The 27,741-nt window shown below is 40.2% G+C and overlaps 1 protein-coding gene across 4 annotated transcripts; it reads left to right on the plus strand.

The window, feature by feature from the left end:
- LCA5 (lebercilin LCA5) lies at positions 1-25,863 on the plus strand. Of its 4 annotated transcripts, XM_082307979.1 has the most exons (10): positions 1-79; positions 592-675; positions 4,494-5,921; positions 12,182-12,565; positions 15,053-15,582; positions 17,076-17,213; positions 18,481-18,577; positions 19,949-20,094; positions 21,993-22,131; positions 23,968-25,863. In XM_082307979.1, exons 4-10 carry the CDS (start codon positions 12,367-12,369, stop codon positions 24,768-24,770), a joined length of 2,052 nt encoding a protein of 683 aa, XP_082164105.1. In that variant the 5' UTR covers positions 1-79; positions 592-675; positions 4,494-5,921; positions 12,182-12,366; the 3' UTR covers positions 24,771-25,863. The 4 variants fall into 4 exon arrangements, with proteins under 4 accessions (XP_082164105.1, XP_082164104.1, XP_082164106.1 ...); XM_082307978.1 differs by lacking the exon at positions 4,494-5,921; XM_082307980.1 differs by lacking the exons at positions 1-79; positions 592-675; positions 4,494-5,921 and adding an exon at positions 811-900.
- Positions 25,864-27,741: the final 1,878 nt, after the last annotated feature.

Here is a 27,741-nt window from a genome sequence, read left to right on the forward strand (position 1 = left end):
CAATAGCCCCCGCCCGCCGCCGCGGCCCCTTTAAGCGTAGCGTGGCAACGGCCGGCGCGTCCGTCGGGCGGGCGGGCAGGTACCGCCGGCGGCGGGGCCTCTCGGGGGGCGTCGCGGGGCCGGACCGGGCCGGCTGAGGCCGCGGGAGTATCGCGGGGCGGAGGGAGGAGCCGGGGAGAGGGGGGGTGTTCCTGGGGGCTGTGAGGGTTGGGAGCGGGCTCGGGCCCGGGCCTAGGCCTAGGCTTAGCTTCCGGGGGTGGTGCTGGGATCCGCAGCTGCGGATCTTACCCCCGACGTGCTGTGTGGGCCGGGCTGGCCGGCTCGGTCCCGGGGCAGGCAGCGGGGACAGCGGCTGGGCCCTGGGGCTCCCAGCGGCGGAGCTGGGGCGCGGAGGAGAGGCCTCGTCCCGAGCACCGGCGGGTTTCAGGCAGTAGGCCTTCCCAAAAAGTGGGGCCGCGAATGTTCAGTCCCCTTCCTCAGAAGTAATTTATTGTAGGGTTAAATGTTTGCACTTAAAATGGACTCTCATGTGTAGTCGTTAATTGTTTTAAAAAGTGTTAATTAAAAATAATATTTGATATGTTCTTTAAGAACTTCTCCCCAGTGAAGGAAAATTGCTTTGCTTACACTTTGGGAACCAGAGAGCCGCTTTCAGGAATGTCCAAGTTGAACTAGGTAAGTCTACACACACCAGAGGTATGGGTGGAAACATGAACGACGGCATCAACCTCCTTGATGGAGGATTGAGAAAGATAATCTCTTTTCCTGGTTGTAGGACTGGCCTGCATATTAGCTATTTGGACTACTGTTTCCTTATCTCTGATCTACAACTTACTGCAACTTTTTTATTTTGAGATCTGCTGATGAAAGTGACACTGAGTATTATTGTTACAGAGTCAGGTAAACTTAACATTGGCTTTTAAAACCTTATAGCATTTTAATTCCCCAAAAGCTGGTAAACCTGGAAGAAATGCATGCAGTTAAGGTAGCAGCTGCAGAAAGCTTCCCTAATAAAATATTTGTTCCACAGTAAACCCTCATCAGTGAATATGTTTTGATGTGATACAAGTTAATTCTTTTGCTCTTCTCTGTTCTGGAAGAACTACAGCATTTAGATGTGAAAAAGATGGGTGGAGGAAGAGGAGGGAGACAAATTTCTTTTGAATTTGTTCTTTGCTCTTAAGTTCAGCACTTTAATAATTTGGATTCATGGTTTTGTACTTGTCTGAAGCTGGCTCTTTCTTGCACTATCCCTTTCTCAGAATAGGTGGAAAAACGGAATGCACCATTAGAGGTCAGCATTTGTACTCACGAAGTGTCATATGGTGACCAGTAAAAGCATCTAGCTGCTTCTGGTCTTAGAAGGGTATTGAGATTTAAAAGGACTTTAAAAAGTTTTATGAGTCTTGCATTACAGAACTAAGCCCTGGGTGTACTGTGAGAGAAGAAATACTGAGTATTTTTCCTTTCTCTCTATTGCTTAATACCTGTAATCCAGTAGTTCAATTTCTGTTTCTGTGATTTACTTAGGAGTCATAGGGAGACAGTATTCTGTCACCATTGCAGTTGTGTTCTCTATTTTGTCTGTCACATCCTTCACAGTGACCTGGAGCTGGACTGTTTTTTTGTAATATTGAGCATGTTTTCAATACAAAATATGTAAATAATAGCAATAGTAGAAGTTGCTGAAGGGAAGGAGTATGAAATTCTGGAAACAAAACTGTTTCTAAAGTTTGTACAAGTCCCAGATTTATTTCAGCCATTCTATACTGATCTGATCTTGATGCATGAGGCTTCTAAAAGCATGTGTGGAGCTTTTGGGGGGAGGAAGTTGGGGTGGTGGTGGTGGAGCTCTAGTAGACCCACTACTAACCCACAGTGTTTCACTCACAAACTTGTTAAATGTACCAGGGGAAAATAGATATCTTTGTGGATCTAACTTACACAAGTTGAACTTATTTTATAATCAACTCCAACTAGTTGGTAACAACTGAAAAGTCAGTGAACCAGAGCATTTCGTAATTATACAGTCCTTAGGCTAACTGAAGTAAAACTCAAATATCCTAGTGATTCATTTGTTCTCAAGATAAACTGTGCATTCTTTATGTTAATCAAATTATATTATAAACTCGTGGAAAACGGAATTTGGCAAGACGTAACAGACTTGAGGTTTCTTGTTTTGTATGGAAAATATGATAACATTACCATTTTATAAAACTGAAAACCATTTGAAGATTCAGCAAATGTTTTTGGCGATTCATCAAGGGAGCTTTTATTGTTTCACCTTTTCCAATGTTTTCGGTCCATTGCTTTTCACAGTACTTCCAGAACGCATCAGAAATTACTATTCATTTATGTTGCTGTATGTCAAAATGCTGCTTAGCAAAATATTCTCAGAAGTGGGGAATATTCAGTACAGAAGTGATGGATAATTCTAATCCTCCAGTTCTTACAATTTGTCTGTTTTAAATACACTGAATTATGAAAAGCATTCTTCAAAAAGATTATTGCCTCTTCAGTGAACACTTGAGAGACTATAAAATAACTGATCAGCTTTAAGTCAGTAAGTGAAAGTGAGTGTTCTTGTTTTATATATATAATTAGACATCTTGATGATTGAACTGTAGGCATTTATGTTTTCTCTAAATGCAGTCCCATTTGTTTTCATTCATATTTGTTTTCTTCTCAAGAAAAAGTCTGTGCATGATGCTTGCTTTCTGTCCCTCTGTGTCCTGAAGGCAGACAAAATTTGTGTGTATCTTGGCTATATCTACACTGTTGAAGATATTTGCCCCATAGAGTAATCCCTGCTTCCACAAAGGGCTAGGTTAACAGCTCTGGATGTGGTGCAGCCTCTAACACTGATGTGCCCGCTCCAGGAGTCCAGGACTCCTCTGGATGCCACATGTGCCCCTGTGGCCCTGGGACAGACTTGCATCCAAGTAACAGTCTAGGTTGCTTGAATTCCCACGAGTTTGTTTTATTCGGCACGTTGTTATGAGCAAAACAGCAAACACGTCTTAGATGCAAAGCCAACAATTGAGTGATAGTCTAATTAAAATTTTAACAGTCTAATCAAAGACTTAGCATTAGTCCAGATACTAACACAGTTCAAGTTCTATACAGTTACAGTGGTATAGGTACAAACTCTAGTACCAAACCCTTTCTCTGGTGTTATCTTCACCCATCCACTCTCCCTCTGGGCCTTGACTGGCTTCAGCTGGGAGGGGGAATTCCTTACAGCAAGTCATCAGCATCCCAGATCCTTCCCTGGCAGGAGGAGGATGGTGATGGTTTCATCCCCCTTGCCTTAGGTCCATTTGGGATCATTTTTATATGCTTGTTAACACACTGTGCACCTTGCTCTTTATTCTATTGTCCTGGTTTCAGCTGGGATAGAGTTAATTTTCTTTCTAGTAGCTGGTATAGTGCTGTGTTTTGGATTTAGGATGAGAATACTATTGATAACACACTGATGTTTTAGTTACTGCTGAGCAGTGCTTACACAGAGTCAAGGCCTTTTCCTGCCTCTCACACCACCCCACCAGCGAGGAGGCTGGGGGTGCACAAGAAGTTGGGTGAGGACACGGCTGGGACAGCTGACCCCAGCTGACCAGAGGGATATTCCACACCATACGATGTCATGCTCAGTATATGAACTAGGGGAAAAGCTGGCCAGCAGTCCGCTGCTTGGGAACTAGCTGGGCATCGATCAGCAGGTGGTGAGCAATTGCATTGTGCATCACTTGTTTTGTATATTCTTTTATCATTATTATTATTATTTTCCCTTTCTTTTCTGTCCTATTAAATTGTCTTTATTTCAACCCACAAGTTTTACCTTTATTTTTCTATTCTCTCCCCCATTCCACTGGGCGAGGAGTGAGCGAACAGCTGTGTGATGTTTAGCTGCCTGCCAGGTTAAACCACAACAGTCTTTTTGGCACCCAGTGTGGGGCTCAAAGGGTTGAGGTAACAACAGATTTGACCAGAGCGTGTTAAAACAAATTTGTTATAAGCATTCATTATGAGGTTAATAGTCACTGGTAACAATGTAGATTTATTTGCTCTCAGAGTTGTTGTGCTTGTTCTTGGAGTTGTGTTCTGTAACAACTTACTTGCTGTATATGTTCCCTGCTGTGCTGTTTATCACCTCTGGGGGCTGGGTTAAGGTTATCATTTTGCTGTACTGTGTAACACTGGCTTATGATATGATAAAATTACTGGTTGAGAGACTAATCTGGTATTTGTACTCAGCATTGCCGTCATTTCCGTACTTCAGGAACCATCTTTTGGAAACTATTAATAATTACACTCTCTACCTTTTCTCCTTGGAGAGCAAATTTATGGGAGAGACAAGGGTGGACACTTTTCCCCGTTCCTTCACCTTCCCCTTCTCCTCCAGGCTAGTTACAATAGCTCTTGAGAATTTTGAATATCCTTGGGATGTTCAAACTAGCATGTTCCTATTGCTATGTCTCCTGAATGTGTTTCAGGTCTTGTTTAAGGTTAAACAACTATTTAAGACCACCACCCAGAGATCTGCCCCATGGCTGGATAGTTATGAGCGGCAGCCTGTGTAGGATAGTATGGGCAAGTACCAAGGACAGTGGGCACCTCCAGTGTTTTGGAACTTCACCCCTGAACAAGTGCAGAATCCTGAAAAACTAGTAAAATATTTGGAAAAAGTATGCTGTCACCCTGGCAATTCCAGAGAGACACAAATCTCTGCAACGTGCTGGGGCCTGGCCCACGCCTACCGAGCCCTGTTCAACACTATTCAGTACCCTCAAGGGGAAGAGCGGGTCTCTGGATCTGACAACAAAGCGACAGGCACTGCGGCTACTCCAACCCCCGTGACAGGCACTGCGGCTACTCCAACCCCCGTGACAGGCACTGCAGCTACTCCAACGCCAGCGACAGGCACTGCAGCTGAACAAGAGAACCAAGCTGTGCCGGTATCACTCGCCACTATACACAAGAAGAAATGTTGGAAGTGAAAGTCAGCTCATTTAGTAATAGAAGAAACTCTTCCCCTATTAAGGAAAGAAGTGGACGAGGCAGACTGCTCTGAAGCAGGGCTATCATGAGAACAGGAGGAGGAAGAGGCAGAACTCATAAACAAGGCGGTAGCCACCTGATCCCTGTCCCTGAGTGAGCTGTGAGACATGTGAAAAGATTTCAGCTGTCGTCCAGGCAAGTGCATTGTCACCTGGCTGCTCCGATGCTGGGATAACAGGGCCAGTAGCCTGGAATTGGAGGGCAGGGAAGCGAAGCAGCTGGGATCCCTTTCTACGGAAGGGGGCATTGACAAAGTGATTGGAGAAGGGGCACAAGTCCTCAGCCTCTGGAGGCGACTCCTGTCAGGCGTGAAGGAAAGATACCTCTTCAAGGAAGATGTTATGTGTCACCCAGGCAAGTGGACCACGATGGAGAGCGATATCCAGTACCTGAGGGAATTAGCGGTGCTGGAGGTGATTTATGATGACCTGGACAACGAGCAGTTATCCAAAGATCCAGATGAAGTCAAGTGCACGAGACCCATGTGGTGGAAGTTGGTACAGAGTGCACCATTGTCGTATGCCAACTCATTGGCAGTAATGACCGGGAAAGACAGAGAAGGACCAACAGTAGATGAATTGGCTGGCCAACTCTGGCAATACGAAGAAAGTCTCTTCCTCCGTATGGGCCTGCATCTCAGCTGTGGAGAAACTGTTTCGGGAGTTCCAGCAAGTCAAAGAGGATATGTCCTACTCCCCACCTGTATGGACCAGTATCTCAGCCATTAGGAGTAAGCGTCCCTCTGCTGAAGAGGGAGGATACAGTGGGTACACACCACAGGCCACCCTGTAGTTTTACCTGTGTGACGACGGAGAGGATGTGAGGAAGTGGGATGGAAAACCTACCTTGACCTAGAGGCACAGGTACATGAGTTGCAAGGGAAAACAATCACAAAAAGGAGGTTCTTCCAGGAAGATTGCTGCTCTGGTTTCCAGTGGGCAGTTCCCCAGAGCAGAAGGGCCGATTTTGCTTCCAATCTTAATAAAGGGGCTTCTGATTCGTATTTACAAGAAGTGAGTAATGAATATTATGACCAAGACTAGAGGGGCCCTGCCTCCAGCCAGGTGGAGGAAAGGGACAACTGGCTTTACTGGGCTGTGTGGGTTCAATGGCCTGGCACATCAGACCCACGGGAGCATAAGGCTTTAATGGACACTGGTGCACAGTGTACCCTAATGCCATCAAGCTATAAAGGGGTAGAACCCATCTGTATTTCTGGAGTGACAGGGGGATCTCAACAGCTGACTGTATTGGAGGCCAAAGTGAGCATAACTGGGAATAAGTGGCAAAAGCATCCCATTGTGACTGGTCCAGAGGCTCCGTGCATCCTTGGCATAGACTACCTCAGGAAAGGGTATTTGAAGGACCCAAAAGGGTACCAGTGGGCTTTTGGTATAGCTGCCTTGGAGACAGAGGAAATTAAACAGCTGTACACCCTACCAGGTCTCTCGGAGGACCCCTCTGTTGTGGGGTTGCTGAGGGTCAAAGAACAACGGATACCAATCGCCACCACAACAGTGCACCAGCGGCAATATCGCACAAACCGAGACTCCCTGATTCCCATCCATAAGCTGATTCGTTGACTGGAGAGCCAAGGAGTGATCACCAAGACCCCCTCACCCTTTAACAGTCCCATACGGCCAGTGCAAAAGTCTAATGGAGAGTGGAGACTAACAGCTGCTATTGCAGCCTGAATGAAGTCACGCTGCCGCTGAGTGCTGCCGTGCCGGACATGCTAGGACTTCAATATGAACTGGAGTCAAAGGCAGCCAAGTGGTGTGCCACAGCTGATATCGCTAATGCATTTTTCTCAATCCCTTTGATATCATTTTTCTCAATCCCTTTCTGCCTCTGGCAGAAAGCACCAGGGGAGACTTGAGGTCGACCCTTAGGGTTTTCGGGTCAGGGATACAGAGGATCCGAGGCCTGCTATACTCCAACTGAAAAAGAGATATTGGCAGCATATGAAGGGGTTCAAGCTTCTTCAGAAGTGGTTGGTACTGAAGCACAGCTCCTCTGGGCACCCCGACTGCCGGTCCTGGGTTGGATGTTCAAAGGGAGGGTCCCCTGTACACATCATGTAACTCATGCTATGTGGAGTAAGGGGGTCGCACTGGTTACACAATGGGCTCAAACAGGAAACCCCAGTTGCCCAGGAATCTTGGAAGTGATCATGGACTGGCCAGACGACAAAGATTTTGGAATATCGCCAGAGGAGGAGGTGACGCCCCACTGAAGATGCCCCCCTGTATAATAAACTGCCAGAAAATGAGAAGCAATGTGCCCTGTTCACTGATGGGTCCTGGCATATTGTGGGGAAGCACTGCAGGTAGAAGGCTGCTGTATGGAGTCCTATACACAAGTCGCAGAAACTGCTGAAGGAGAAGGTGAACCGAGTCAGTTTGCAGAGGTGAAAGCCATCCAGCTGGTTTTGGATATTGCTGAACGAGAAAAATGGCCAGTACTTTATCTCTGTACTGACTCATGGATGGTGGCAAATGCTTTATGGGGGTGGTTATAGCAGTGGAAGCAGAGCAACTGGCAGTGCAGACGCAAACCCATCTGGGCTGCCGCATTGATATTGCTGCCCAGGTAGAGAACCTGGTTGTAAAAGTACATCATGTAGATGCTCAGGTACCCATGAGTCGGGCCACTGAAGAACATCAAAACAACCAGCAGATGGGTCAGGCTGCTAAGATTGAAGTGGCTGAGGTGGATCTGGACTGGCAAGATAAGGGTGAATTATTTCTAGCCCGGTGGGCCCATGACACCTCAGGCCATGAAGGAAGAGATGCAACATACAGATGGGCTCGTGATCGAAGTCCACCCATGGACACTATTGCACAGGTTATCCATGAGTGTGAAACATGCGCTGCAATCAAGGAAGCCAAGCAGTTAAAGCCTCTCTGCTATGGAGGATGATGACTGAAATTTATATTGAGAGGCCTGGCAGATTGATTATATCACCTTCCCACAAACCTGCCAAGGCAAGGACCATGTGCTCACCATGGTGTCAGCAACCACCGGATGGCTGGAAATATATCCCGTGCCCCATGCCACCGCCCGGAACACTGTCCTGGGCCTTGAAAAGCAAGCCCTGTGGCGACATGGCACCCCAGAAAGAATTGAGTCAGACAACGGGACTCATTTCTAAAACAACCTCATAGACACCTGGGCCAAAGAGCATGGCATTGCGTGGGTATATCACATCCCCTGTCATGCACAAGCCTCTGGGAAATTGGAACGATACAATGGGCTGTTAAAGACTACACTGAGAGCAATGGGTGCTGGGGCGTTCAAACACTGGGATACGCATTTAGCAAAGGCCACCTGGTTGGTCAACACTAGGGGATCTGCCAATCGAGCTTGCCCTGCCCTATCAAATCTTTTACATGCTGTAGAAGAGGATAAAGTCCCTGTAGTGCACATAAAAAATATGCTGAGGAAGACAGTCTGGGTGATTCCTGCCTCGGGCAAAGGCAAACCCATCCGTGGGATTGCTTTTGCTCAAGGACCTGGGTGCACTTGATGGGTGATGCAGGAGGATGGGGAAGTCCAATGTGTACCTCAGGGTTCCTTGATTTGTACCTTTTCAATGTACCTCGATCTGATCTGATCTATTCTATTCTATTCTATTCTATTCTATTCTATTCTATTCTATTCTATACATTGATTCATGATTCCACATTACATCTGAATGTACTATATGTGGCGTGTTCTACGTATGTTGAGTACTTGTTCTTTGTTTGATGTATTACCTATAAAACTAGTTTTACCCAGCTCCCAAGACTGCATCCCATTGATGACCAGTAATTAAGCACAGGCGAGCTGTTATAGCTTAGGGCCCCGGTATTGTCCCATGTTTGTGCTTTCCGGCCCCTGCAGTCATGCCATGCCTGTACTCCTCTATGCTGCATTTTTGCAAGGGTTGTAGATAGTTCACTCTGCACAGAATAACTACTTGTCACTGCTGTCTGTTATTTTATAAACATAAATGTAACAGTAGCTGCTAGACAACTGTACAAAGCTAAGCAAAAAGCTAAAACAAATTAGATAACTTCCTTGGTTGTTAACTAATTTTGTTGCAGATAAATAAACTGTAGCAAAGCTCCAGGCACCCAAGATGAGTTCACACAAAGTCTGACAAGTTTTGTGGCCCATGTTGTTAGCTGGAAATGAAGCCTTTGGCTTCAGTGACAACACCACACTTTGTGTGGGTTACAAATGCAACTACTGTTTGTAATTTTTTTTTTTTTTTAGGATGACTGTAATAATATGAGGTCTGTGTTACAGCCCTCCAGAGTACTATTTCTATATTTTATACTATTTTAGTATTTTAATGTAAATATATTAGTTTATATTTTATTTTGTATTTTTTACATTCCCTGAGATTCTGTCCTGCGGAGGCAGAACTGATGCAGTCTTCCCTGTGTACCCTCTAGAGAACAGGTTGTCCCCAAAATTCTGCCTGTGTTTCAGTTTGGGCTTGGTTTGTTCTTCAAGGAGCAAAATAACATACATTCTGCGCAGATGTTAGTGAGTCCAGGACTTAGGAGTGGAGCTGTTTGGGAGTAGGGATGCACCCTGATATGTTCTAATTTTCTTACATGTTCTTAGTTTTGCACTCATGAATATATCTGATGGAGTTCATTACACTTAAAGACAAACGAGATAATACGATTATAGTTAGGTATATGCTTTTGAAGTGTCTTTAATAACTGCATTATTTCAGAAGAAAAAAGGACAGTCATTACTGATCATTTGAATGTTCGCAATAACTGCTACCTTCCAGCATGTGTTGTTTAGCAGTCTCTAGGACAAGTGATCTCAAGCGTAGCTTGTCTTCTTTCTGGGCTTTGCAGTGCAATTTTGGTTTTCATTAGAATCTTCTCTGACGTAAGTTTTAGGCATGTAATTTATTTGGACCACTTTGAAAATATTTAGGTGCTTAAAAAACATTGTTTTGGAAAGTTACTCCCTAAGTAAAGAAAAACACACTCTTCCAAATAATTCAGTATTAATTTCCCAGCAGCTTCCCAGTTTAGAACTCTGTTGGGATATTTATTCCTCTAATTCCTTCTGTATAATTATGAGGGCAAATGGATTCCAGTCACTGGAGAGAGAGTTGTGCTAACAGTGAACTGGGCCAGAAAACTTGAATTTGTAATGAAACCTGTCTTGGCAGCTGACGCTTCTGTTCTCCTTGGCTATGCAATTCTGCATGTATAGACAGTGGAATAGAAGGCCAAGAAGCATGCTAATTTTATTTTATTGGGAAATAATATAGTGAAAAATTTACAGCTCATTTACAGGTATGTTGTATGCTCTGCGGTGTAGAACAGTTTTGATTGAAAGTGACTTAATTTTTTGTGTGTAGTTTGCTTTGCCATTTAGACACAGGCTAGGAGCTTGTGTCATTCAGCAGGCAGAACTGATGGGCTCGGATGCAAGTCCTATTTATTCACCCATTAGAGGCTTGATATCCTGAAGTTGGACTGAAGTGAGATAGATGGTGAAATAAGCTTGAGAGCTGTGAAGAGTCGCGAGAGAGACAAAAGGCATGGGAGGCTGAGCGTAGTCAGTAAAATACTTCCTAAACTGATGAGAAAATTCTTTTGACTGAGAAGGTGAGGAAAATTTTAGATATATTTGCTCCATTGTATTCTCAGGAAGTATCTCCAAAAATGCAAAATAAGGTGATTTTACCTTGAGATCAGGGGATGTTTTCAGTTTACATCCGAAGACAGGCTGCAGGAGCAGCCCTTCTCATTTTATACCTGCTGCAGATACAATGTTCACCATATAGCAGCAGTGTGGTCTCTCTTATCATATATAAAAAACCCAAAAGGCTATATTTGCATTTTCCTGTAAAGCACAGGACACAAATGTGTGTGCTCCTGCCAGTTCTTGAAGGCATGAAAGACACTAGACGTTGTAGGGTATGAGAGTACTTTCTGGGGCAAAGACTGTGATACGTAGGTACGGTTTCATTAGCGGTTAAGGACAGAATGTCCTCCAGACAAATGGGGCAACTGATTTCCAAGCCCATTATTTGACATCATTGGAGTGTCAAAAATTGAGGTATGGAAGATTTAGTCAAATTCTACAAATACCTCAATTCTAGTCACATGAATAAGTTGTTAATTTATTTGGTAAAAAGTTTTAAAATATGTTTAAATTATTTTCCTGAATAGTGTCAAGCTTTCACTTGTCTTCTGTTTTGTTTTCCAAATGCTTCTTTCCCCTCTCTCTAACCTGGGAGTAATTTCTTATTCTAGATTTAGCTGTGTTAATTTTCTAATTTCTCTTTTGGGGATGAAGCGGCTCAAACTACTGAGTGTAATGCTAGTAGCATTCCTAGAGTGATGTCTGTCACATTTAATATAAATAATAAAGCTAATGTAGCACAGCACGTGGCATAAGGTTATAGGAATCCTGCATAATTTTACAGGTTTTTTTACCTTTCTTTCTTAACTAAACAGCAAAACCATTTGTTGTGGTTTAACCCTAGCCAGCAACTAAGCACCACACAGCCACTTGCTCACTCTCCCCACAGTCAGATGGGGGGGAGAATCAGGAAGGTTAAAGTGAGAAAACTCGTGGGTTCACATAAAGACAGTTTAATAAGTAAAGCAAAAGCCATGTGCACAAGCAAAGCAAAACAAGGAATTCATTCGCTGCTTCCCATCAGCAGGCAGGTGTTCAGCCATCCTCAGGAAAGCAGGGCTCCATCATGCATAACGGTTACTTGGGAAGACAAATGTCATCACTCACAACGTCTCCCCCTTCCTTCTTCTTCCCCCAGCTTTGTATGCTGAGCATGACGTCATATGGTGTGGGAGATCCCTCTGGTCAGTTGGGGTCAGCTGTCCCAGCTGTGCCCCCTCCCAAGTTCTTGTGCACCCCCAGCCTCCTCGCTGGTGGGGTGGGGTGAGAAGCAGAAAAGGCCTTGACTCTGTGTAAGCACTGCTCAGCAGTAACAAAAACTTCCCTGGGTTATCACCACTGTTTTCAGTACAAACCCAAAACATAGCCCCATACTAGCTACTATGAAGAAAATTAACTCTACCCCAGCCAAAACCAGCACACCATTCTCACTTTTTTCCTCTCTAAATTGTTACAGAAAAAATGCATTCTGAAGGATAACTACTGCTTGCTGAACTGAACTGCAAAGATCCCATGCTTTGGAGATGAAGATGATATATCCAAGGAAATAATCCAGCTGCTGCCATTGTGACAACTGAAAGGCCCTTTGTGTCAAAATGAACAGTCTTTGAGAAAAATCTGGAAAGCAGTTAAATCTGAAAAATGGGAGAAAGAGTAAGGAGCCCAGATTCTGAACACGACAGGAAATCAGATGGGGATAAAAATAGTGACTCCTATTATTCAGATGAAGATAATGCATCTCATTCATCTGGCCAGTCACCAACACTAAGCTATCCATCTACAAGCCAAGAAAAAAGAGATCACAAAACACAAACTTCAAACAGCCTTGTGCACTACCAAGGTAGGTAGATAGCAAAAATTGCTGCTTTGTAACTGCTCTAAAGAGTTAATTATCTTTGAAAGCTGAAATGAAAGTGGGAAGCTACCATTATGAGAATCTACAAATAAGGTTCATGTGAATTATGCTACAGATGGCAGGTAGACTGTAACTGCTCCGTTGAAAATTGAAATTAATCTGTTCCTGCATAAGGAGGGTTTTTGGTGATTTTCAGAATTATTCACGTTTTTCTTAACAAGTGAACGTGGCTCTTATACTAGCCTTTTGTTGAATCATGCTGGTGCTCTCTTTTTGTCTTTACAAAAAGACTCGAGGCCAAGGACTCAGGGCAAGTCCTTACTACGCAGTCAGTAAAAGGGAGACAATTGTTAAAATTTCTCTGACAAAATACCCCTAAAGATCTCTCTCTTGTGGAAGTCTAGTTGACTAAGTTTTACAGTATGATACTGGGTACTTTCAAAAAACAAACAAATGAAAGATTGCTAATGTGGCAAGAGAGAGAAAATGTGTTTGGTGAAAGTTAGGTGCATGTGGAAATTCCAAAGAAAGTTTTTCCTGGTCCTTCCTTGACGGTAAAATATCTCCAGTCTGAGATGAAATAGCTCCACTTTCAGCTCCATCACACGCACCTCACGTACATATGCTGCTTTCTTGGTTGAGATTGCGGGGAAGTGAACGTCCCTACAAAAAGGGAGAGAATGGTTATCCAGGTCCTGGGCTGAAGTAGGGATGTGAAGCCTCTCTGCCACGCTTTGACAGCTTGTTCTAAATAATTGCATAGGTTTTCTGGTGAAGTCAGAGCATATCCTGCCTCTCTCAAGCAAGGGCTCTATTTCATTCGTAAGTGCTTGATACCATGGGAATCATTTGGTCAACATTATGATCTCGAGTGTGCCAGAAAATCTAACTGTAAATATTGAAGTTGCCCAGGGACCAGATCTCTTCAGATCCTTGACAGCGTTGGTGTCCTGGTGCAACTGGTATTTTGCCGAGCTTCTCTGTGTTCAGAAGCGGCATCTTCTGCATAGCAGTCGTGCATTAGCTTTCTGGGAAACAAAAACCACAGTTCCACTGTGCTATTTAATTTGGAGGGGGCAAATGAATGACTAGTTCTTTGATTACATTGCCAGAACTGAACATAATTATTACATGAAGGTATTGTGAATGGCATGTTGTTCTTGAAAGACACTATTCCCCAATTTAACTATATGGTCAACAGTGCAAACTTGATATTGGAATTTTCTGTTCTGCCCTAAATGGGGAGAAATTCTTGAAGGGGCTGGAAGTCTAGGGTTAATGGGAATTCCCTTAGTTGGTGATAGGAGTGGCATCATTCCTGCAGTGCATGTATTAGATAGCCTTTTCCCACCTGAATGTGACACGTTCTTTGTAAAGGAAAAAAACCCTTTTGTTTGCCCAAGATGTGGAAAAAATGAGCATCAAGCAGAAAATGAACGAGTATTTGTGCAAAATGCTTAGAGGAAATTGTAAGAAAATACTTTAAAGCTGTTATTTTTGTTGTAAAATATTCTCTGTGTAATAGAAACATGGTGAGCGCCAAAGGAAGAATTTGCTGTCACACAGACTCCCTGTCTGTGTATAGGTAACCGCACTACTGCTGTATCCCAGCTTTCAAGCCTGAATTCTAAGCTGCTGCTCAGTATGTGGCTTCCGAACACTGATGTACCTTAATGAATTATGCACTCTCTATATATGCAGTTGTTTTAACAGATATATTTGGTGGATTATATGCTTCGTTCTTTGAGTGTGGCTTGAGAGGCAAATAAGGTAGAAACAAAATGTTTAGCTTTTATCTATGGGGGTGAGAAGACAATAATAATATCAAATAGGAATGCGAGTGATGCATACTAGTAATCAAATAAGGATACTGTGTGGAAAATAACTTGTGATACAAGAATAAATTATTCAGGGGAGGACTGAGTTTTCATGGGATTTATAATTTTGCTTTGGAGGCTTTTTGCATTGAACCTTTGAAATCTGCTGTTTTGTCTGTAAGCATGGCAGCTGGATTTGAAAATACTACTGCATTTGTCTGAGAGAATTACATCTTGCATACTACATAACTAGCTAACGCTCAGCTAATTGTTGCCATTTTAAAAGCATTTGATAATATTGTATGCCTAAGAGTACAGTATTTCTAAAACATTTTAATAAACATCATTAAATATTAGCAAAATATGACTCTTATTTCTGATACAATTTGCAGATTATTACTTTACAATGGTCCTATATTGATGGCTGCAAATATTACCTCTTACAGTAGATCACAGACATAAAGCTCCATTTTTTTTCTATCAAAAGCAGCATGAGTCTATCATATATATGCCTTTTATTGTCTGGTTTGAAAGCTGCAATCTCTGCTAAGTATTGTAAAATTGTTTCAGGCAGAGCTTTATTCCAAGAAGGATGTCTGAATAGACAAATTGCATTGTCTTATAGTAAACATGCTTTTTATTTTTCCTCTCTTAGCCACAAAGAAATTGGGTTCCAAATATGCACCAAGCAAAAGAGGGACACAGTGGGGCTTCCGTTCTCAGAGCCTCACTAGGGATTCTCCTGCAAAAGATATAGATCTTGTTACAAAAAGAGTTCTTTCTGCTAGGCTGCTGAAAATCAATGAGCTCCGAAATGAACTGACTGAACTCCACATCAAACTAGATGAGCTGCAGAAGGAAAACAGGGCACTGAAGAGGCTTCAGCACAGGCAGGAGAAAGCCTTGAATAAGTTTGAAGATACGGAAAACGAAATCTCTCAGCTCCTTGCTCGGCACAACAATGAGATTAGAATATTAAGGGAGCGCCTACGAAAATCTCAAGAGAGAGAACGTGCAACTGAGAGACGGCTGAAAGATTCGGAAGATGAACTGTACAGAACAAAAACTGCCTTGCAGAAACTGAAAAAGCTGTCTGCAGATAAGCACCTTGCCGAAAGAGGTGACCTGGCAAAGAAACTAGCCTATGCAGAGAGCAGGCTAGAGGACAGTGAAAAAAGAATTAAGGTGAGATGACTTTCTTTTCGTAAGAAATTCTGGTACAGATATTTCTTACCATAGTGAGCTTCATGAAGTGGAACAAATAGAAAATAATTCTCTTTTTTTTTTTTTTTTTTTTTTTACACATAAGTAGCATCAAGTAAATTATTTCCAAGGTGATTATATAGTTTCATACTTGGTAGTTGTGCACTCACATTTCTGTTTACAGATTAAGTATATTTTGTCAGAATATATACTGTGGACTTGTGCTTTTAAGTGTTTTTATAACTAGTGATAACGTTTCAGAAATGCATGCAGCTATAACACAACTTTATGCAGTCTAATTTATCCTCTTGGAGGGTAAGCATTTGTTAAAAATTTTCTGGGTATTTAGGGAACTGTGTACTAAAATTCTAAAAAACATATATATGGTAATTATTTTTCAATTTTCTGAACTGCATTCATGCACTGTTTGATTGTCCACTATTCTGCACATCTGAGAGCTGAGCTGAACAAAATTACCATAATTTTTTTAATACCAAAATGAGCTTTAGAACATTTTATGGGTATCCATTTTAAGAATTTTGTGCAATGTATTTTAATTTTGTTCAGCAAAAATGTTCACATTTTTGTAAACATATCTAAACATGTCTACATTGTAAACATGTCTAAAAACTCATCTTATTTAAAAATAATTGTGTTAACACTATTAAAGTGTTGGTAGTTGTATGCTATACTATTTTTAGCTGAAATTATGTTGGTCATTAAAAAAGTATTAAAGTTTGGTGTCTGTATTAGTAATTAAACCTAAATCACATTACAGAGATAATAGATCTGGAAATGCAAAGGATTAAGCTGGAAATAAGCTTTCATAAAATAAATCCCAAAATACCGAGATATAAACTGCTGAGTAACCCAGATCACCTCACCCTGTAGTGTATCTGGCATCTGTAGTTTTATGATCAGGTATTTCAGCATTTGTAGTACTGAATAATGTTAAAATGAATCACGCCCTAAAAAGTAAGGGATTTGCTTCTACTTTTTTCCTTCTCTCATCATCACAGGTTCACTTGAAACAGCTATTGCAAGGTGAGGGTGTGTAAATGAAACCACAATCACAGATTTCTTTCTAGTAGAAAGGTTAAAAAGTATTTCTTGTCTTCTTCCTTCTAATCCTACACTTCCAGGGAGGTGTTCTGTTTCTTAAGCACCAGTTTGAGATTTGTCTTAAGAGATCTGGAGGTCCACTGTGCCAAGAGTCTTGCAGAAAGTCATGTGTGTTCCCATTATGTCCTCAAATCACCTCTCAATACTCCAGAAGGATGAGCTGCAGCATCTGCAAGTGCTCTGTCTGCACCCTCAAAGTTAGGATTAAGGGTATAAATGTATTCAGTATTACAGCAATGGTGGAGCCGATAGCTGAATCCAAGATGCTGGTTTACTGTAATTTTACTTAAGTAATTTGACGATAAAAAAAGTACTTCAGTTATTTAAAAAATATTATTTTGTTTTAATTGAAGGATCTGGAAAAAAATCTTGAATTAAGTGGTAGCAGTTTTCAACGAGAGTTACATTCGAAGAAAAAAAAGATGTATGAGGCTCAAGAAGAAAACAGAGTTCTCCAAGAAGAGCTTCATCAACTAAATCAGAAGCTGAAGGTAAAATGTGAAGCAATACAAATTGCTAACCACGTTCTGGCATTTTATCTTTGGAAGTATCTGTAATCAGGGTTGAATAGTTTACCACTGACTGCACTCTCTGCTGTGTACTTAATTATATACCACATGTGAGTTCTTTTCCTGCTTTAAACTGAAGTGTTCTGTGCTCTGACCCTACAGTGTTTATAACAGGAATGTCTCTATGTTAATCATTATTGTTAGCACTAGTTAAGAAAAGCAAGATCAAGTACATAGCCAAGCATTGCGATTAAACCACAAGATCTACTGGAAAATTGGGTTTTGAAAGCTTGATTTTTAAAATTAAATCTGCAGGTATATACAGTACTTAATGTTACTAATTTACTTGCATTACAGTAGGTTTGTGTAAAGATTAATTTCATGTATTTGTGATATCCACATGTGTTGCTACATTTGTGCAAAGGTTTCCATCCCCTCACTCTGTCATTGCCCAAATTCTAAATTTAAGGACTGAAAATATTGTTATGTTCTTCCTAGTCAGTTTATCTTTAGACAAAAAAAATAAGACTTGAGCTAAAGTATTCAGTTTCTAGCAGAATTTCCTTGAAACCCCAAGTCTCAAACATACTTTTACAATGGAGGTGCACCAGTTTACCACGTTACTAGCTATCAAGCAAGTAGCAGTAGCATTAGTAACTCAAAAACTTACCTGTTTAGGGCAAGTATTTTAAGCCTGATTTGTTAGTGGAGAGTTTAATATTTTGAAAATATTTTCATTATCAGGTAACTTTTGATAACTCACTGTTCATTTCTGTATTTTATTCAATAAATGTCACAAAAGAGGAATATGTCTCAACCTCTATGATGCAGTGGGCCTCTGCTCCATGGTACTGGCATGCCCTGCGACAAGTAGCATTGCTGGCCTTGAAATGTTTAACTCTTTACAACGCTGAAAATTCAGTTGTGCAATCTATACGTACATTGTAAGTCTTATTTAGGTTTATGGAAGCATTGGCATTTAGTTTAATTTTCACTGCAGAGATTCTCCCCCCTGCCCCCCGAATATTTTGCTAATGAGTTTTTTGGGGGAAAAGTTCTATGTGCTTTCTTATAGCATAAGCAAAGTTAGGAATGTGATTGTTCTCTGTAAAACATTGGATGTAACTATTGATTACTTTACTCTGTTTCTATTTACAACATGTATTTTTAGTTTAATGGACAGCTTTGCTAATGACTAGTAAAGGAAATGTTAGTAACTCATTGTTATACCTACCTCTCTCATTCACAGGAAAAAGAAAGAGAACTTGAAGCAAAAAATATATATGCTAATCGTATGTTGAAGCTATCACCAAGAAAAGACATGGATATTATACAAAGAAAAAGAGGTAACTTATATAAAGCAATAAAGGCTGAAAAATTAATAGCAACACTTTTAAATTACTCTGCTAGGTTATATCATTCATGCCATTCAGTGTTTGACTGTACCACTGCTTGTTCAAGAATGTTTACTTTTTTTGCACTGCTTTCAACGCAGCACTGGTTACAAAGAAGGGCACATTGTTTGTTTGAGTGTTCTGTAGCTGCAGCAGAACCAAAACCCAGAACTTCATCAAACAGCCTTCTGAACTCCTTTCATACCAGATGTTCCCGGGTGGAGGAGGAGGGAAGGTTGTTTAGTAAATTCTGTCAGAGATCATAGATAATGTCTACGTGACAATAAATTATAGAGGCTTTAAAAATATGTATGTTCACTGCTATGAATATTATGGTGATGATTTTTGTTTATTTTTTACTAATTCAAATTTACTGTCTATCAGATGAGCTGCACTTTTTTTTTTCCTCAAAGAGTACATATGTCCCAGAACATAATCTTCTAAAAGTATCAGTGCAGTGATTTCTTCTGGTGTGACAAGGCAGCCTCAAGCCTTATGCTACCCACATAAATATGTGTGTATATATGTGTGTCTGTGTGTGTAGAATCTTCTTGTCAGAAGAAGCAAGAATTTATGGAACTGTTTTATATATTTAATGTCAGCATTTCAAACAGTTTGTCTGCTGCTCATCATAGAGGAGGTTTAGGTTGGATATTAGGAGAAATTTCTTCACCAAAAGGGTGGTCAGGCATTGGAAGAGGCTGCCCAGGGAAGTGGTTGAGTCCCCATCCCTGGAGGTATTTAAAAGACGGGTAGACGTGGTGCTTAGGGACATGGTTTAGTGGTGGACTTGGCAGTGCTAGGTTACCAGTTGGATTTGATCTTAAAGGTCTTTTCCAACCTAAACGATTCTATGATTGTATGATTTTATTATAGATACTCTATTATTATTCCATTTTAGGTGCAGATTTTTAAAAATGTCATTCCATAGAGATAAGTGTATGTGTTTCAAAGATGCAAATAAGTGAATTTTAATTTTATGAGTTTGCTTCTCTACATGTAGCTTCTGTGACAAGCAGTAAGATGAGTGAGATATTTTGCAGGGATTTTTAACAAATATTCAGTGTACTGTAATGACTTTATAAGTAGCTGTAAGGGGGGGGGGAGGTTCAGTAGAACTTTTGCATGCAGTTTTTTTTTTTTTTTTAATTTGCTTTTACAGATGCTGAAAACAGGTATGTGAAACTTGTCAATACCATCCACTTCCATTGGCTCTGATACAGTCTTTTATGTTTGCTGCAAATCATTAAAAATGAGAGATAGGTATATAGTGGGATATTTTCAAGTGAAAATGTGATTTAATTAGGTTTTTATTTTCTACAGCCAACAACCAAAATATTAAAAAAGGAGCACACCTCACAAAAGGTGTACAGACCAGTGGATACTTCTCACCAGTAGAATTTCTTCCAGAATCAGAACTTGTCTGTGGTGACACAATAAACAAGAAAGAAGGGATTCTTCCTAAAATAGTGAGTTCCATAAAAACGTGAGACTTGCTCCAGATAACTCAGCTATTAGACTGAATGTTTAACGCAGAGCTTATATTTTAGAAAATATGTGTAAATATACAAATATAAATATATGGAAAATACAATTTAGAAAACATTTTGATCTTTAAGAGAAACTCTACCCTTCCGGAAATATCATACTCCATTTTTATGACACTTATTTCATCATATTCTATGTCTCAGTGATAACCATTAGCTCAATTTGTTTCTTTTTCTGCCACTGTAATTTCTTTGAAGTTTTTAAGACTTCATTTTGATTTTCTCCCCTTTTCATTATTTCTAATGCTTATTTGAGAAATCTGTTGTAACAGTGCTGGCTGCCTTGTCTCTCTTTTTGCTTTGGTCTTAATTATGGTCTCTTTTACTTTCCAGATTTATTTCACAATGCATAAATCTAACACTTCCTCTTATTGTCATAGTGCTGGTATTTCTTCTGTCGTTTTTCCAGCTTTGTGAATATGGTTGCATTTTTTTGTTTTTCCATTTCCCTTTTTATTATAAAATAGTGTCCTTAGAAGTGTTGCTAATACTTGTGTGACCTCAGGCTAAAATCAAAGAGATTTGTAACATAATACAAATCAGAATGACACAGATTCTGGTACAAATTCTGATTACATAAGGTGAGGACTTTTGTCAGAAATAATGCTCTGATCATGGTCTTGACTGGCTTTCTGGTAGGATTGAAGCTTTTTCATGGCTATTGCATTCATATGTTCTCTCTTCCAAAATCCTTTCTGTAAGTATGGATGCAGTTTAATGTATGCATTCTTCCAGCATATACTTTGGTGTGTGAGTTACAGAACCACACAGTTGGTAGAAGTGCGGCTCAGGGAGTCCAACTAGATGTCGTCTTACAAACCTTTCTAGTTTGTGTATGGCTATTGCTTTAAGTAACCTAAATTAGATTTGGGTAGCCTGTGCTTTCATCAGTTTTCTAAGTCAAACATTTTAAATACTTGGCTGCCATCTCTTTATGAAGTTGGTTTTTTTGGTTTTTTTTTTAAATATAATAATGGTGATCTTATACATGAAGGGAAAATACTTGAAGTTGTTTTGGCTAATAGTCATATTTTCTTTCTTCATTAAGTAGTAACTGTTTCTCTTATTTCTCTTAGAAGTCTATTTTAATCTAGAAGCTTATTTTACTCTAAAATAAGCACAAGCTGCAAAGTTAGCATCCACATGTTGGATTAGACTGGCTTTCTCTTCACTTCATTGCCACTACTTTTCTGTGTTAGTGATTTTTACTGCTGACATTAATATCTTTTCTGCAGGTTCTTTCCTTTTAAATGTGTATGTATACTCACTAACTGAATTTTTCAACTAAGATTAAACTTTTCTCTTTCACTGTTTGTTGCTTAATACTCCATGACTTTAAGTACCACCGTGAAACTGTCTGAATCTACGACCCACTCACTTGAGTAAAAAGATCAGATTGTGGAAATAGAGGGTAACTAATTGCTTGCTTGTTAAAAGAATAAGGTGGTGGGGTCTGGCCTTCTGTTGAAGTCCTTGAAAAAGACAACTTCTGACTTCTAAAGAGAACTACCCTAACATAGTGATAATTTTACTTTATGACATTGGAACTGCAACTTTCCTGAAATGTGTAATACAGAATAGAGTTGATTGTCTGTTCATTTTTTTTCAGGTGCATAAAACTATGTTAGAGGTGATAAGATTTTAGAGCCGAACCCTTGAATTGTCAAAGCTGGTTTGGTTTAGATGACTTGCTCGTTTTTACATTTAGCAGTAAGAATGTGATTTCAGAATGACATAGAAGTTCATCTGATTTGGTTTGTTTGTTTGTTTTCTTGATTATTTTTTCCCATCGGTTTCAGTTTTGTATTAATTTATTTCAGGAAACAGAAACTCAAGACAAAGGATGGAAAGAGCAAGCAGACCTCCTAAGACAAGACCAAGACAGGGAAAGGGAAGAGAAACTGAAACGTTTTCAGGAAATACAGGCTTTAGAGGAGAGGGTTCAAAAACTACATGACGGTAAGGAAACGGGCAGCTGAAGGCTAGAAAATACACCATAGAATACTAATCAAGTGGGGCTGCTAGTTGCTTGTGAGAAGAGCAAAATGATTTTGCAGAGATCACTACAGTGGAAAATTATTTTCAGCTGTATTATGCAAAGAGAATCAGAAAGAAATACGAGGTATAGAATAATCTGTGCCCTGTACTTAGCTGTGGTTAAATATGCAGCAGCAAAAAATGCTTCCCATGAAAAAGTATTGAAGCCTGAGAGATTTTGCTTTACAAAACAAGGATGATATAGCAGGTAAATGCTGATGTTATCTCTGACTTGCTAGTTGTTATTGAGGTAGGCAGTATTTTTTTACCCTTGTAGAGCAAATCTGCTTTCCTTAATGTGGCCTGTTTTTTCAGTGCATATCGACTTCACTCGTATCATTTGAAATTGTAGTTTCTCTTTTCACTTGTGGTTATCTGAATCATTTGGTGTGGCTATTTGAGAAATGTCAGTTCCTATCATTATATTTTAATATTGCTTTTTTATTAATTTGCTTTTCACAACATCTTAAAGAATTGCATTCATAAATCTCTTAATCTAAAGTATTTTAGATGGACTGCATCCTGTCATGTTAAAATACTCTTTCAGTGATTATAGTTAATGAACAGTATCACTTTCGCTAGATGACAAGAAAGAATTCTAAAAATCTGTAGCTGCTTTCAGAGGTAAATTCTGTGTAAAATCTTCTACCTCCACTGGCATCAGTGCACAACTTACATAAGCCAAGAATCTGCTCTGTTATGTCTCTAAGTAAGATGATTTGGCCACCTTACCCATCTTACAGTATAAGCTGATATTTTCCCCACATTACATACAGAAAGGTAGCTCCTTACTTAACTTGGTATAGTGATATGCTAGTGAAAAAAAAAATATATATATAAAAAATATATGAACTGAACTGTTGCAGTTATTTCTGTAAGCTTGATCTGAAGTACAATAGATAACATGGAACTTTGTGAAAACATCAGTCGGAAATTTGAATAAAGTGTTCAGAGGGGAATGCCAGTATGTTGAAGGGGCCGAATAGTCATATTCAACTTTTGGCCAAAGACATGTCTGTTGTCTTGATAGAAAAATATTTTGAAGAGAGAAATATTTGAGAAGCTTCTTTTTTCTTGTACACTTAAGTATTTGCATGTTCTATCTAGAAGTTTATTACTGTTTTGCACCTTTGGTGTCCCTTTATAGCTGTGCAAACTGACATTTGGTATTTGCACAGACACTCTCATCGAGTTCACATGGTGATGCACAGAACACTCGTGTAAAGGTGTTTTCTGTATGCAGCAGATGCAGTGTATTTTAAATCATTCACTATGTGAAACCGGTAATGACTCCTGTGACTTTGTGGCCTGATGGCTTCACAGGAGTAGTTCCCTTTGTGGAAAAAAACCCCAAACATATATCCCAGAACCGTCCTAATGTCAGTGGTGCTGACAAAGAAAAATAAAGTACTGTGCAAGTCAGGACTATTAAAATCAATGATGTTGTATCCATTTTCATTCAAACCCAGGAAATGGGAAGGCAATTGGCAGAAATGAAATTCCTCTGAAAATTCTAAACCATCGATAATATCCTACTCTCTTTGGAAGATGACAGTAAACTTTAATACCTTAGCAGAGAACCTAGTGTGAATTTAGTTGTAATTTTTGAAGAATTTATTTTTGCAGTAGGAAAACCGCGTTATGCATAGAGGAGCGTTTAAAAACTCAGTGGCTTTTGCTTGCGTTATTTTCAAAATATTCTTTTAAAGGCATTTTAAAACTAAAACATTTTAAATAACGATTAAACATTTCCTGCAGAGTGGGAAAGGGAAGAATATGACAAAATGAAAAAAGAAAGCAGCTTTTTATTGGATAAAGAAGAGAAAACAAAGATGGAGACAGAAATCCACAAACCTGAAGTAGAGAGAGAAAGCACTGAAATGTTGGAAGAGCAACAAAAAAGAGTGTTCCTGCTTGCTAAAATGCAAGAAATTGATAGAGAAACTCAAAATGTAACAAACATGAAACCTGCTTCCCAAGCACCACTCATAAATACAGCAAGAAAATCTGATTCCCTGGAGAAAAAAGAGAAAACTAATCCATTCTTTGAGACTCCTGGGAAGGTTACTAATGGATTTCCTGTAGATGACAGCCAGGATGATGCCACAAGAGCACAAGGGCTGAAGCAACGAAATCTAAGGACCGTAGATTTAAGTAATGAGTTAACATTTGGTAGTTATGTACCTTCCTTTGGGAAAGGATCAGCGAGACCGAGTTGGCTTACGCAAAAAAATGACAACTTAGAAGAAAATGTTAAGGAAAATGCGGATTTCAATAGTAAGAAAGAAAAGAAGTCCAATTTAATGGAACAACTCTTCGGAAGCAGTGCCAGTACCATCCTTCTTTCTAAAAATAATGATACAACACCTTTTGACATAGATTGGGACTCTAGTAATACTCTTGTCGATAAAAACAGTAAAGCCAAAGTCAAAGAAGACAATGATCTTTTCGGGGAAGGAAGAAACCTAAACAGACACCGTTTGCAACACACTACAAGCAAGCCAGGAGTTAAGACCCTTGGTTCTTTAGAAGATGAAATCGAAGAAGTAGTCTTACAATGATCATATTTTTATATGTTTCATATGTAAATACTGAAAAAATATTTTCATGTAATATTTATTAGATAAAGATTTGAAACATTTCACATATATTGTAAAGCCTTATGAAGGAATAATCTACATAAATGGGTATATGTATAGAGGAAAGATGCACTTTGATAGAACAGCCTAACGTATATGCAGGGAATTTCTTCTAAAATGTAATATCCAAATACAGACCTTGGAGATCTGGCAGTGTCTCTTTTGGCAGAAAGACAGGGAAGGTGTCCTGAGGGACTTTTGATAGATGAGATAGGCGCTGGCTGGCCGCTTCAGTCAATCAGAGAAGATGCTTCTGCCCCAACTTGGGGTCCAGACCAACCGTCACTGTCGCCACGTGGCACCATCCGAGTTGTGCAGCCGTGGCTCGGGGTCCGAGAGGCTCGCTAGCACTGAGCTGGTAGGGATGCCATAGGAATGGAAGGACTTGCAGAGGCTTACACTCACTGGCACCCTTTCCTCACGCTCGCTCACACACCCTTCACGCTCCCTCTCACTCTCTTGCGTGCTCACTTTCTTTCCCCTCATCCTTCTCTCTCTCTCTCACTGTTTCCCTTTGCTTGCTCTCACCCTCTCTCTCTTGCCATCACTCTCTAAATTTTTGAGACTTACTGATGTGTAATGGTACGTCAAGTAAAATCATACTTCTCACAAGGGATCATTATAGTTTATTGCAGAATAAGTTGGCTAAGAAGGCAAGAAGCTTTTATGTGGCAGCCCTGGCATCCAGGACAGCTGCTAGATGTGCATCTCTGGCTAGCCAGCGTGGGGAGTGTTGAGTCTTTTTTTACCTGTAGGCTGCTCACAGTACACCGTTTTTAATTTCCAGTACTTCTTTTAAGCCTCACATATTTTCTTTCTCCAGCATTTGGAGCCTCTTAACTGTGTCAGGAGAAGGCATGTGTAACATCAGTGTCATGAAATGGATAGAAGAGATGTATCTATCACAAAGGCTCAGGTAGAAAAAGAATATTCTACACTGCAATCATGTTATCTCAGAAGAAGATCAACAGAAACACAATTAACTCAGGAACAGCTGATCTTTCTTCTGCATAGGTTTTCTGTAGACCTTACTACCAAATTTGTCTAACTCTTCTCATATATTCAGGTTATATTTATTATATAATGCCATTTTTTGTAATTGCTGAATTTTCTATGTAAAATTCCAATCGTTACTAAGTCATTTTTTAACAAAATGGTTTTGTTAAATGAGTTGAGTAAAAATTTTGTGTGTAGATCATCTTTAACACAGAGTTCTGAGTTTTTACATCATGTTATTGATACTGGTGGGGGGAGGGAGGGTTGGTAGCAACATTGCTAGTGACATTATTCACTGCATGGTGCCACGTACGCAAATTAAAAAGGTAGGCAATTAAGGATTTAGCAGAGGCATTCCAGAAAATAAGCTGAAGGTCATTCCTTACTAGAACAACAGATTTTGAAAAGCCTCTCTGATATGCTCCCTATGAGCCTGATTCAAAACCTACTAAAATAGAAGAATTCTCATGATTTCAAGATGCTTCGAGTCAAGATTTCTCTGAACACAATGGGTCTTCTGAAAAGAAAGGCTGGTGTCTGCATCATGCAGTAACTTTGTTTGCTTCCCCATTCAGAAAGAAAATTAGTCACAGATCCAGACTCAGTGTGTGGGACCGTTCTCACTAGGCACCCCGTAGTGAAGAGCAACTCGTGTTCACCTGCTTGCTTACAGTCCCAGTTATGTTGGTTATAATATTACAGAATTTAGCTGGTTCATTTTGCTTGCAAATGAATATCAGGACAATTCTGAGCAGTAACAGTGAATTTAACTGTCTGTGTCACCCTTCCACAATGACTCCTTTGGGGGGGAATGCGGTGTTGTAAGAGGCAGGAGACGTCTGTGGGTAAACACTGTGGATGTTTGTGAGGGGATGGTTATTTGTCTTAACTTTCTTGTCCTAATTGTGGATGACGGCTGCCCTTCTAGAAGAAGGCGCTTTGCTCCTGAAGATGCTGCTGGGGTGGGTTGTTTATTTTTCTTTCCTGTGGTTGAGGATTCTAAGGCATGAAACAATGATGTAGCTGCTGCGGTTGTTAAGGATCATGTAGTGTATGGAGGGGTTTTCTTTTTGTTTCTTTGCAAGTCAACCCATTAACGTCTGGCAAATTCTAACTATCGTGCTGAACTGATGTGTCCTGCTGTTTCAATTACAAATGTATAGTTTCTAAGCTGTTTCATATTATCAGCCCCTTCTTAAGTTCACAAATGTTCACATCCTGTTACCAGACTCGTCCTGAAGCAAACAGTGCGGTGACTTGCACAAAAAAAAAAGGTATATCTGCATTAGGAAGGTGAAAATAAATTAATCTGCTGTGAACAGTATCACAGGTATAGTTTCCCTTTTCCCCTCATTGCGCTCTATCTCTACAGCTTATTCTCTTTTCTTCCTACACTTCCCAGTTTGAGTTACTTGCATGCAAATACCATTACAGTTAAAATGTATAAAGCCAGCGCTTTGAGAAGGAATCTTTTGTTTGGGGGGGGGGGGAACTTTGTGTCCTTCTAGCATTTGTAAGCAGTGTTTCTGCTGTTGAGTAACAGTTTTCTACTGACTGGAAACAACTTTCACAAGGTCTTAAAAGGGTCCATGGACCTTATGATTGGGCACATTGAACCCCTGTGGTCCTCTTGAGCCCTGGTCTCAACTCCTGTATCCAGATAGTCTGCATGTTGCTTTTAGTGGTGGCAGTGTTTAATAGCACTTGATTGACTGCAAAATAATCCATCTTTTGTGGTAAAAACTAGGTCACAAATGCTTTGATGATGATTTGTGTGTGATTTGATGTTTATGTCCAGCTGTGGATTGTTTTTGTTAGGTTTTCAGATTGTGTGGCTGTTACATCTGTTGTGTTTTGCTTTCCTTCTGAACCACCAAAGGCGATGGGAGAAATTCCT

Source organism: Platalea leucorodia, assembly GCF_965183815.1.
Source record: "Platalea leucorodia genome assembly, chromosome: 3".
Lineage (NCBI taxonomy): Eukaryota > Metazoa > Chordata > Aves > Pelecaniformes > Threskiornithidae > Platalea > Platalea leucorodia.

What these genes read in the sequence shown, in the direction of transcription:
- LCA5 (XM_082307979.1), top strand. Translation starts at nt 12,367, where the DNA reads ATGGGAGAAAGAGTAAGGAGCCCAGATTCTGAACACGACAGGAAATCA. An exon ending in AACTAAATCAGAAGCTGAAG is followed by an intron (nt 17,214 to 18,480) that starts GTAAAATGTGAA and finishes TCTCATTCACAG; the next exon opens with GAAAAAGAAAGAGAACTTGA. An exon ending in TATTATACAAAGAAAAAGAG is followed by an intron (nt 18,578 to 19,948) that starts GTAACTTATATA and finishes TATTTTCTACAG; the next exon opens with CCAACAACCAAAATATTAAA.